A 12,900-nucleotide genomic window follows, 5' to 3' on the forward strand; every position below is an offset into this window, starting at 1 on the left:
TGCCATAAGAGGGAGAAAAGGGGGAGAGCAAAGGGGCTTTATGGCCCTCACTTCCTTCAGCACACTTCAAAGGACTGAATGTGTGTTTATTGTGGCCTCTAAGCTTTAACATATCAAAGAAGAGTAATTGCCTTTCATGTAGTTATCTGAAGTCTCCATCCAGACGGAAGAAGAAAGGGGATGGAATTGTGATACTTGAAACTATCACTGGAAGGGGGGTTGATTGGGTGGGACTACTGGGGAACCCCTTAAAACCTTGAATGGGAGAGCTTGAACCCCAAGTCCTGTCTAGCATGCCTGCAACCATTTTCTCTTAATAAAGGATTCCTGTTGGAAGAGCTATTCCAAGAGTTCTGTCTTCTTAAGATGCAAAGTGGGGTGGGTCCTTACACCTCCTTTTTGTTGTAAAAAAGTTGATCACCTTATTAATCTGACTTTAAAAAAATCAACTGTTGGGTGAGACACTGGGAAAAATTAATTATCCATGATTGTTAGGGTACACTCCCCTGGACAAATTTGATTTATTATTAGATAGTATCTAATAATAAATCAGATTTCTCCAAGGGGAGTGTACCCTAACAATCAGGGATTTATTCCTTTTACTTGTATGATAACCAATGAGCCCAGGAATTTAGGATGAATTAAAGTACTGGTTGTGGGCTAAATGACAGCAACTGAGCAATTTTTATTGAAGCCGGAATAATTCTAAGGTCAGCTTTGGGTTGATAATACAGGTAGTCCTTGACGTATGACCACAACTGAGCCCAAAATTCCTGTTGCTAAGTGAGCCATTTGTTAAGTGAGTTTTGGTCCATTTTATGACTTTTCTTGCCACAGTTGTTAACTGAATCAGTCAAAGTGTTAAATTAGTAACACTTTCAAGTGAATCTGGCTTTCCCATTTATTTTGCTTATCAGAAGGTTGCACAAGGGGATTAGATGACCCCAGGACCCTATAACCATCATGAGTCAGTTGCCAAGCATCTGAATTTTGATCACATAACACGCAGTGGTGGTGTAAAAAACAGTCATAAATCACTTTGAATTTTGATCATATGGCCATGGGGATGCTGAAATGGTCATAAGTGTGAAAAATGGTCACAGATCAGTTTTTTCAGTGCTGTAACTTCAAATGGTCACTAAATGAATTGTTGTAAATCGAGGGCAACCTGTAACGTACTGTATAGGAAAGCTCAGTAACCAAAAAACTCTTTGCCAATTGCATCCAAACAAAAGATGCTTTAAAGGACCAGAAGCGGAGGGGTTAACTTGAAAAACAGGGAAACTATGCAGACTTCCCAAAGATGCTTTTTCACGAGTCAACTGAACTTTGTTTTTCTTTGAAGGCGTTTCGCTTCTCATCCAAGAAGCTTCTTCAGTTATCTTTGGGATAACTATGACCTGGATGACTGAGAATCTCCATAGACATATGTTAGATTTCGTTTGCTATCTATCTATATATAAAAAAATTAAGATTTCTATCTCTATGGCGAACAAATCGTAAGAATGACGTAAACAAACTGCGACAGGGGTCCAGCTGAGCGTAACGCGCGGATCTCTGATCTAGCCAGTCGCGAGATGGCTGTTTGATGAAGTTATTTATTTATTTTTCAAGACGCTTTAAAGGAACTGCCACTGTTTCGGGGAGGTGGACGCCATGACGGGCCGTAAGTTCTCTAAAGAGAAGAAGCGACACCGCTCGCGTTTAAGCTGCCCAGAGGAAGGAGGCGGCAGCGAAAGAAAACGGCGGAGCACTGAGCCAGCCCGCGGCCCTCTGGAGGTATCACAGTCCGTCAGCCTTGTGGGGGGGGGGAAGGAAAGAGGGGGAACGGTTGAATTGCGCAGGCGCAGAATACAGTTATCGGAGCCACGTGACAGGGAGATGCAGCTTCATCCTATCCCTTCGCGCGCCTGTTTTGGAGGGACTGTAGCTGTGTCGTTTTTATTTCTTAAAACACGCATTACATAAAAAAAGAGCAGAAAAGCCAAGAAAATCCGTATCTTAGTTCAATCAAATCAAGTAATTAGATTGTGAAGGGAGCTCACCACATCATATGCCTTTTAATAGCATTTCTTACTCAGAAAAAGGTGCTACCGGGCTCCTGGTTTTCTGGAAATTAAGAGCCTGGTAGCATCTTCTCTGAGTAAGAAGTTCTGTTAACGCTTCTAAACTTTCTGTGGTGGGTGAATCCAGAAGATTGGTTGACAGAATAAATTCTAGTTAACCGTGAGCAAATGTGCTTAGGGAAAGCCTCAGCTGCCATTAACACGCAAGCTATTTTATTCTCTAGGGCAAAATATTCTTAGAAAGTACTTAAACTATTAAGCTGAACTAGGTAGGCCATCTTAGAAGAGAAATTAGTGCTTTTTTATTACACAGAAACAAGAGTGTCAGGTGCATACATTAGAAAGGAATATAAGGACAAATGTTAAGGCTCATAGCAACAAAGATAAAGCATGCCAATTAGAACATGAGAAATATGACTGTCTGTCTGTCTGTCTGCCTGCCTGCCTACCTACCTACCTATCTTTTCCTATGCCACCCATCATCAGGTGACTATTAAGAAAATAAAACTTGAAAATTTTAGAAGTAGGTATGTGCAATCTAGCTGTTTTGCACCTGACTATAAAATGTCTTTGCAACCTTTGCCAATGTATTTGCCTTGTGTGTCAAATAAAACTTGAACGCTGAATGATGGCATCTGGTGTTTTGACCTCAGCAAGGAATGAACAAAAGGAAAACATTTAACCAATTGTAAAAGCACGTTATCCCTGCAAATGTGAGGAGGGGGCTGTCTGATGTAACTGGTAAGGTCTGCATTACTGTATTTTCAGCAGTAAAGTATCATTTCAGATTAGGATACAGAGGTGGAAGTTAATATCTCACAGAAGCAATCCTGCAAGGCAAGTAGAGAGCTGTCTCTGCAGAATATCCTCCTGTATTACATCAGTGGTTGGATATAAGATATCACTCCAGTTTACTTTTTGGAGTGGTGATCACACTTGTAAACTAATCATTTGGCTGTGCCCACTCAATGGGGGGGTGCCACACTGGAGGTGGTTGATGAATTAAGAGGCAATCCCACCTCCCCACCCTGTGCATTCTGCTCTATTTCTTCCCATCTTCTAATTATAACTTTATCTTTGATTGTAATTCCATTTTTATCATTTTAGAAATATTTATCTTTTTATGGTTTTAATGTTTTTAATGCTGTAAGCTGCCCAGAGTAATTGCTAAATAAGATGGGCAGAAAATAAATAAGCAAACAAATAATACACATCTAATGGAAAGCAAATTCTAGTTCCATGTGTATTCATACATAGTCTTACAGTCTGTTGGCCTTTTCTATGTGTTTGTGAATTGTGGCTTTGGCCTTCCTACTTGGAAAGAATGCCACTGAATATGACGTGATGTCTGAGTAATCATACATAATTTGTGCTATTACAGGTAGTTCTCGAGTTACAACCACAACTGAGCCCAAGATTGATGCTGCTAAGTGAAAAATTTCTTAAGTGAATTTTGCCCCATTTTATTACTTTTCTTGCCACTGTTGTTAAATGAATCATTGTGGTTGTTAAGTGAATCTGGCTTCTCCATTAACTTTCCTTGTTGTGTCACTGCCGCATCACCAGCCATCCCATTAAAGTGAGTGGGACTGTTGGTTAGTCAACAGCAAGTCAGAGGAGGAGCCACTGTGGGACAGATATGACAGTTGCCCTTTAAAAATTATGATTTAAATCGAGTTGATTTAAATCAAGCCTTTTTACTAGTGATTTAAATCATGATTTAAAACAAACCCACCCTTGTCCTGCATATTCAGTCCTTTGCTAAATATGGTGCTTCTCCCTTTTAAGAAGTTATTAATTTGTGACTTTTTTTTTATCTCTAGTAATTGATCTTTAGATCTTCTTTTTATCCTGAACATCTTCCAATTTTATAATCTTCTCTAATCTTCCATTGCCTTATCTTTCTCTAAGGAGCAAGAAAACCATTCACTATGTGATAATCAAAATAATCAATGATCAAATAATGTGATAGTTGTCTTAATTTTCTCCAGTTCCTCTTTTTTCCAATATCTGGTTCATATTTTTTTTCTTTCAAGACTTTCATAACTCTGATTTTTTTGAGACATAGCTCTGAATTTTTGTTACTCTCTATCCGTTAGATGTTCAAAAATATTGTGTCTCCCTTAAATGATCTAATACTTTACCCCTCTTTTATTTCTTAAAATATATAAATTGTCCCTTAGGTTATATGCAATAATATAACAAAGCTAAATATAAAACATTATTGGTTCTATTATTGCTTTTTTATACTGCCAATTAGTCTTATATAATGATAACATTCTATTAGTCTTCCTTTCCAACATTCATTTGTAAACTCCTTTATCTTTCAAATAATGTTGACATGCAAAATTGAGCAGCTTAATGAACCGTATTAAAATATTGTCATTGAATGTGACAATATTAGAGAGTGTTATGATATTTAGACTATAAAATAGTAGGAAGCAATTTTAGAAGCTTCATTGATTTAAACTGCAATTCTATATGGATTCACTTGTGAGTAATCCATATTGAACTCTATGAGACTGAACTATCAGTTCTTTGTCATAGTTTATTTGCTGACAATACTACACAGTCAATCAAGTTTGTATTGGTTATTTTTGTGTATGTCATATTTTAGGAAACCAAGAATATTGCTCAGATTCCAGAAAAGAAAGATGTGGTCGAAGAACCCAGTGACATAGAAGAAGGTGGACTAGATCTGACTGTGCAATTAAAGCCTGTCAGTTTCTATATTACGGACAAGAAGGAAATGCTTCAGCAATGCTTTTATATCATAGGGGAGAAGAAATTGCAGAAGATGTTGCCTGATGTTTTAAAGGTATTGAAGTATATCAAGTAGAGCTGTGCAAATTCTTTTAAAAAGATGCTTCACAATACACTGGAATACACGTTAAATACTAAAAAAAAAAATTAAAAAGCGAACATGTTTTTAACCATGAAGTATACTGGTTGTGCACACCCATGCCAAGAATAACTTCTGAAAGTTATTTATGAGCCTAAAAAAAGATGCAGCTTTTAAAATTGTTCTAAAACAAAAGTGCTTCATGTGAATATTTATGTTATCACATTTAAGAGAAGACTGAGTTTGTGTGTGTGTGTGTGTGTGTGTGTGTGTGTGTGTGTGTGTATACACGTCTGTGGAGATTCTCAGTCATCTGAGTGTTTTTTCAAGAGGCAACCCGACTTTCTTGTTTTTCTTTGAAGACATCTTCTTCGAACTGCCCCACCCCCATTTGCACTACTCAGGTGATCCTGAGGACACAAACAAACATCCAAGGGGTATCAATGACTCTCTAAAAGAATGCAAATGACCAGCTGTTTGCAAGGAATATAAATCTTTCCATTCCCTACCATCCTGTCAGAGCTGAAGAAGCTTCTTGGATGAGAAACGAAATGTCTTCAAAGAAAATAAGAAAATCCAGTTGCCTCCTGAAAAAGCACCTTTGGCACGCGCGCGCACACACACACACACACACACACGAATGAGATACGGCAAGTTAATAAAATTTTAAATACAAATTGATATTAAATGTAATAATTTAAAACTCTTACTGTATCTTTTTATCACAATGATGGTACTGTATTCTTTTTACTTACTAGCTATCTTTAATTGAGGTTGAAAATGTATTTTAAATCAAACATTTTCAAAAGTGTACTTCAGTGTGGGGGCCTTTTTGAAATATGGTAAATTGGATAAAATAACTTGGTTTAGTAAGCCAGAAATTAAGAGTACAGAATGTAGGGTTTGCCAATTTGCTTTTAATCAGTTTTAAAGATTTAATGTTAAACCATGTATCCATTATCACCTGGGCAGACTATCCTTAATTTCTTGTATTTGTCATATTCAAAACTATAATTTTGCATTCTCTGCCTGTGGATGACATTCCTTTTCTCAGAAGTCAGGTGTGGCTTTAGTTTATTTTCCTCCAAATTGTACCCCAACTGTGCACATTTAAAAAAAAAAGTAAAAGAAAAGGTTTTACCTACCATATATTTTTGAAAGGAAATTACTGTTTTCTGTTTGTTATCTATTCTTTATTGCAATACCACACCTACAGTTCAATATCTTCAGAACTAGACATCTTTATCTCGGTCTTACAACCGTACCAATTGTAGTGTGACTTTTTTTTTACTGATTAAAGTTCTCACTGATTCATCAAGTAAGCTGTAATTGATTAACCTGCCAATTAAACACTGCGTCGTTATTTGGTGTGCATCTTATATAATTGTAAGATGGTTCAGTAGTGGTTTATATGGATTAAATAATTCAGCTATTAAGACAGCTAGTGTTTATATATTTGTATATGGATGTATATTAATAAATTTTGTGGTATAAATACTGATGTACACTCCTTGGAATAAATCAGACTGGAAATGTAAATAACGTTAATTACTGTGGCATATGGAATAATGTAATATATAATTACAGCTTTTCCAAGGGGATATTGAAATTTTCTTTAATTGGACATAACACCAGATAAGAATGTGGCAACCTGGCAGTTTATAAATAAGTCATTTATAATTAAAGAACATACTATTCCCAAAGGATTTTTGACATCTTTGCCTGAAAATAACTAACTAGAAATCAGAAGCAAGCAAGATTTAAAATTAAAATGGAAACAACATTAAGGTGTTACTATTCAGTGCTTTTTAAGAATATTGATGAAGCTTTTAGGTGAGAAAGATAGTAATATTCAGTTGTGATATCCTAAATCTATCTCAGTTTTTCTTTAGAATAATTACTTTTGTAAAACTACTTTTAAAAATTAAAAAATATTTTAAAATTAAAATATTTTTTTTAAAGGGGACAGATCAGCAATTGTAAAAAATTTTCAGAATACCCAGAAACAATGCCTGCTTAGAAGACTGCAATAGAGATAGGTTTATGTTAAACTTGGGGTCTACTAGGAAAAACGTTGAGATTGTTGACATGGTTGCAGAAAGTGAAACTGCTAAACATTTGTGGGATTTCTTGACCCCTTGACTGTTCTGACAATAAAAAAAAAGTACACCTCTAATATTGGAAATGCTTTGGGGCCAGGAAACACGTTGGAATTTTGAGTATCCAGAATGGCTGCCCTGGGATGTCCATTCATAAAATAGCAGTGATGATGATTGCAAATTCCAAATCTATTTCAGACAAGGGCAAATTACTAGGACTGGAAAAAAAAAATAGTAACTTTACCACAAAACAGCTTTACTGAACATAATTCATAGTTCATTTTTATTATTCACTAGCACTTACTCCAAAACATTTTTTCTCTTTAATCAACGGTTGATGTATAAGACACATGTACCGGTATCTTCTGCATCAACTGTGGATCTCAGCATGTTCTCTCTGTTTTATATATCACTGATATATAAACTGCCAGTTTTCCCACATAACTCTGTTTTCTCTGTAGTTCTCTCTGTTGCAGTCTGGATCATTCTGTTTTCAATGAAAACAATTAATCAGTGGAACAGCTTGTCTTCCCAAGTTGTGGCCGCTCCATTGTTGGTGGTTTTTAAGAAAAATGGATAGCCATTTGTCTTAGATCAGTGTTTCTCAACCTTGACCATTTTAAGGCATGTGGACTTCAACTCCCAGAATTCCACAGCCAGCATTGCTGGCTGTGGAATTCTGGGAGTTGAAGTCCACATGCCTTAAAATGGTCAAGGTTGAGAAACACTGTCTTAGATGGAATAAGGACTCCTGCCTAAGGCAGGGGGTTGGACTAGAAGATCTCCAAGGTCCCTTCCAGCCCTGTGATTCTATGATTCTATTGGATTGGTCATGTAAATAAAACATATCTTTAATCCAATGGTTCTCAACCTGTGGGTCGGGACCCCATTTGGGGTCGAATGATCATTTCACGGGTCGCCAAACAAGGCTGTCTGCCATTTTTCCCCCTTTTCTTTGGCCCCCTGGTGATGTATAAGTAGTTGGGGGTCACCACAACATGGGGAACTGTATTATGGGGTCGCGGCGTTAGAAAGGTTGAGAACCACTGCTTTAATCCATAATGATAATTATGCCAATAAATATAAATAATTGATTATATATATATATATATATATATATATATATATATATATTAAGACAGCCACTTTAAAATTATCTAAAAACAGCAGAGCAAGTGAAGTTCTAATATATTGAGCATAGTTCACTATATTTTTCTGATTTAATACAATATATATATTTTAAAAACAAACCCAGATTGATAAAAAGAATATATAATTACATATATGTGTAAGTTTTTGATCAATAGTTTAATAAATATTTATCATGACTTAGTGTATTAGGTTAATATGTCATTTTAATTGTATTCCTTCTATTCAAAAACATAATATTCAAGTTCTAAATCATGCATATCTGGATTTCTGTTATTTTTACATTGTTTTATGTCACTATTTTATTTTAATATTATTGTTTAAAGTCAACTTTTTTGTTCCTTGTTTTAGTGAGTTTAGATTTAATTAGTAATTAATTATAAGATTTTAAGTTTGTTTCAAGCATGTTTAAATTTGACTTATCTAAAGTATCTCTTGTTTTAATTATTGTATAGAAACATTTCTTTTTTATTTCATTTAGAACTGTTCTATAGAAGAAATTAAAAGGCTTTGTCTTGAACAGTTGGAACTTATGTCGGAAAAGAAGTTATTGAAAATTCTTGAAGGTAAAATCATATATACTGAACTAAAATTTGGATTGCTTATTGTAAAATTTGAGAGTGACAATTACTGAAGACTAGATGAAGACTAGATGAGGACACAGCTTTGTATCAATTAAGAAAATTAGAAATATTTTTGTAGTAAAAAACTAAATACCATATATATGTTTATTCAGATGTAAGTTTTACTGAGTTCAGCAGGATTTATCTGCAGAGCATATATATGGTCTGGAAATATATGTATATGATTAAAATCTGTGTGTCTTTCTAGACATCAGTTGTAGCTACTAAAATCAGAATTTAATTATCTGAATTAGAGACGACAAGAATTGAAGCCCTCTATTTTATGTGGTGCTATTAGATTAATTATTGAGCTTCAGACTATGGAGTAATTCATAGCAAAAGGAATCAGTAGCTTTTGCTTTAAGAGTGCAAAATATATATGCTTTGCTTAGAATTACAAAGTTTGATCATTTTGGCTGTACGGGTATCTAAATATATTTGCATTATCTGAAAAAAAGAAACATCTTTCGTTTCTGTCAAGTCATATCTAGGATCATATCTAGGATCATTCCTTTCCTGCAGAAGAACAACAAAAAGATTTAGGAGGAACCAGAGGAGAATTGGGAATGATGGTTCTGCAAACTAGAACACAGCAGGAAAAGTGAGAAAGAAATGACTCCTAGTGCTGGGTTATCTTTAGCTTTTGATGTCACTTAGGGCTCCCCTGAGCACTTTTCAAGTCCAAGTGAGCAATGGCAAGAATGAGGCTGAAAGGCAATAGGCATGTGAAAGAGCAGAGAAGTTTTCTCTCGAATAACTGTCTATTTAGGAGTCACTGTTGCGGAATGGGACAACTTGGTGTAGCCAACTCACCACAGCCAACTCGCGGCAGGACAACTTGCCGTGGCCAACTCACTCTGGGACAACTTGCTGCGGGACAATTCAGTAATTTAAGTATTTAAATAAAGATTATTTTAATTTATGTCATTCACATTTCATTTTGTCCCTCCTTTTGCATCCTTTCTTTAACGATTCTATTCCACCATTTCTTCAATGTTAGTATAACTCTTCTTCTGCAGAAAGTTGTCCTGCAGCAAGTTGACTGTGGTGAGTTGTCTTGCAGCAAGTTGTCCACAGCAAGTTGCCAAGGTCCAGTTGGCTGCGCCAAGTTGGCCATGGCAAGTTAGCTGTGCCGAGTCAATCACACTGAGTTGTCCTAGACCCCACTGTTTCCAACTGAACTGGCAATGTGATATGAGCCAATATGTACCATCTGATTTAGGAAAGAGATTTGAATTGGAAGTAACTCAGTGTTTGAAACAACTTCTTTAATTGACCAAGTTTCCGGAACCTTTGCCTTGTTTTCTAAGGCTGATTACTTGGACCTGTAACAGGGCTTGTATACTGATCCTGTTCTTTTCGGCTGAGTTATTTTGCTGCTTGCTGACGATGAAGACGATAAATCCTGTCTCTGCTTCACCCTTGTTCTTGCTTGGTTATATGAAAAACCTAGCAAATCCTATCTGCTTGCCAAAGCTCAGTCATCCTGTGTAGGAGATTAGCACTTTGGATAGAAGGAACAAATGTCACATGGCAGGGATATGGGTGAAATTAGAGAAACAGAGGCCAGGAGACACTGTTTTTCTGTCACTGTTACTGGAATAGTCTTCCTGAGGTTTGCTCCATATTTGTAACAATCCAGGAACCAAATAAAATGGAACTCTTCTGAAGAATGGTTGGTAAATAGTTTGCTACTGCCATTTTGAATTTACCTTGAAGTTATTTAAATTGATTAATTATGTTATTTTAGTATTGATTTTGTTATTAGTTTATTCACTTCTATGATTATTATTTTAATTGTGTATTTTTGATTAATAATTGGTTGGTTTTTTATTTATTTTATCTTTTTATGCATGTTTGGGAAACTGTCATGTGTCCCTTGATTTGGTGATACAGTAGAAGAACAATTTATACTGTATTGTACAAAAGTAGAATGAACCAACTATCAAATAAGCAAATTGTTTTTTAATTACAGAAAATTTTAAAGATGGGGCCCTAGGGCATTGCCTTGACCTGTGAGCTAAGCCTCTACTTTATCTATCTTACTGGTGTTTATTCCATCATGCACGCCCTCTTTATTTATAGAGTTTAATCCCCAGAATCATCTGGACAGCTTAGTCATTGGGAGTTGACGTTCATGTATCTAAAGGGCACCTTGATTAGGAAGTGTTGCCTATACAGATAGTCCTTGACCTATGGCCACAATTGAGCCCAAAATTTCTCTTGCTAAGCGAAACATTTGTTAAGGGAATTTTGCCCCATTTTACGACCTTTCTTACCAATGGTTACCAAAGGTTGCTAAGTGAATCACTGCAGTTGTTAAGTTGGTAACACAGTTGTTAAGTGAATCTGGCCCTCCCATTGACTTAGCTTGTCAGAGGGTCACAAAAAAATGATCACATGAACCGGGGATTCTGCAACCATTTTAAATAATGAATCAGTTGCCAAGCATCTGAATTTTGATCATGTGACCATGGGGATGCTGCGATGTCATGTGAAAAATGTTTTTCAGTGCCGTTGTAACTTTGAATGGTCACTAAGCAAACTGTTGCAAGTTGAGGACTACCTGTACTGTCATGCAATAATTATTGCTACATTTTCAAATTCAAGCTTTGGCAACTGATAATATCAGGGATTGAAACCTAGGACTTTTTTCACGCGAAGTATGCAAAAAGCACTGGATTTTCATGCAAACTATGCAAAAAGCATTTTTCCCCTTATTCTTGTCTCTTACTGAAAGAAGAGCAGCTCCCATTTTTATATCTTCCAACTGTTCATCAACATTGTCTATTAAAATAGCTTCAGCCCAATCTTCTGCCAGACCTACAGATAAAGACAAGGAAATTGTATTGCAGGACAGAATGAGAAACCAGTGCTGGGATTTGAGGAAGATATTATATGATTTGGATGAAATAAAGTCAAAGTCTGAATAGAAGTGAAGTGATGGCAGATGTTGATAGAGAAGGTCAGTTACTGTAGGGAAAGCAAGATAGGACTAGAATATAAACACCAAACATCCATTTACTCTGTCCTTATGAAGAAAGCATAAATTCTACTTTGTAATTGCAATATGAGTAGAGAATTGCCAGTGCCCTTACTTGGCATCAAGGGCAGCTTCTCCCACTAAAGGTAGATGTGATTACTGGGACATTGTTATGATATTGAGTAGCTCAGCCCAAATTAGTAGACCCGAATGTATAGATATGGGCATTTAAAGAACCTCATTCATTAATTATACTATGATTTTGTTGTGTGATATGTTTATATAGTCCTAAAGCAGCAGAGTCTTTTTTGAAATTGTGGATCCCTAATGAACACTAAGTAAAAAAGAATGTTTGTATATGCAGTAGACAAATACAGCAGTTGTCTATAATATAATTAGGATAAGGGACTTCTAGCAAATATAGGGAAATCTAGCTAGAATCTCTCTAAATATGGGGAAATTTAACATTAATATTTTCAGAGTCAGAGTTACTCATAAATTGTAATACTTTTTTTTACTTTGCAAATTAAAAATTGGAAGTTGTTTTGCATGTATCTTTTATATTCATCTTAATGAGGATTGTTTTTGTTTATTCAAATTATATGGTTGCGCAATTCAAAATACCTGGGTAGTTTACAGTAAATTTAGAACTAAGTGCAATATCAAAACTTTAAAAACAACTAAGGACAATTACTCAATGCCATAAAACATACCTCTAAAGATGTCTCAGATTTGTCTTACTCAGCTCTTCAATGCTTTCTGAAAGGTCAACAGGATCTCCATTCATATTTTGGGAGATAAGCTGTTCCATCAAATTATTGGGTGCGGTAGGGAGGTAAGCAGGCACCATGACTTGGAAAGTATTCTTTCTGAGTCCATGAGATAGCATTGCTTGATGGAAAGGACTTGATTTCTGCCAACTCTGTTGGATTTGTTGGGTTGGAATTCCCGGGTAAACTATATATGAAACACAACTAGTTGAGCTAAATTTACTTTATTGTAAGGCTACATTAACAGAATCTTGCAAAAATGCCAACTTCCTACCTGCCACTTGTAACTGCTAGATCTGTTAGGGCAAGTCCTTTCTAAGTTTCCAGGGGCTCTTCTGGTTTCAACGAGCCGGCTACTGCCGGCCCGT

General features: G+C 35.9%; 1 protein-coding gene across 1 annotated transcript in view; it reads left to right on the forward strand.

The window, feature by feature from the left end:
- Positions 1 to 1,531: 1,531 nt before the first annotated feature.
- CAAP1 (caspase activity and apoptosis inhibitor 1) overlaps positions 1,532 to 12,900 on the forward strand; it is a 28,822-nt gene continuing 17,453 nt past the window's right edge. The window contains exons 1-3 of the mRNA XM_039347828.1: positions 1,532 to 1,779; positions 4,684 to 4,884; positions 8,638 to 8,722. Of these exons, the coding sequence (XP_039203762.1) occupies positions 1,657 to 1,779; positions 4,684 to 4,884; positions 8,638 to 8,722 (409 nt within the window). The 5' untranslated portion in view covers positions 1,532 to 1,656. The remainder of the gene's footprint in view (positions 1,780 to 4,683; positions 4,885 to 8,637; positions 8,723 to 12,900) is intronic.

This window comes from Crotalus tigris, unplaced genomic scaffold, assembly GCF_016545835.1.
Source record: "Crotalus tigris isolate CLP2741 ecotype Arizona unplaced genomic scaffold, ASM1654583v1 scf7180000018101.4720394464:4744507, whole genome shotgun sequence".
Classification (NCBI taxonomy): Eukaryota; Metazoa; Chordata; class Lepidosauria; order Squamata; family Viperidae; genus Crotalus; species Crotalus tigris.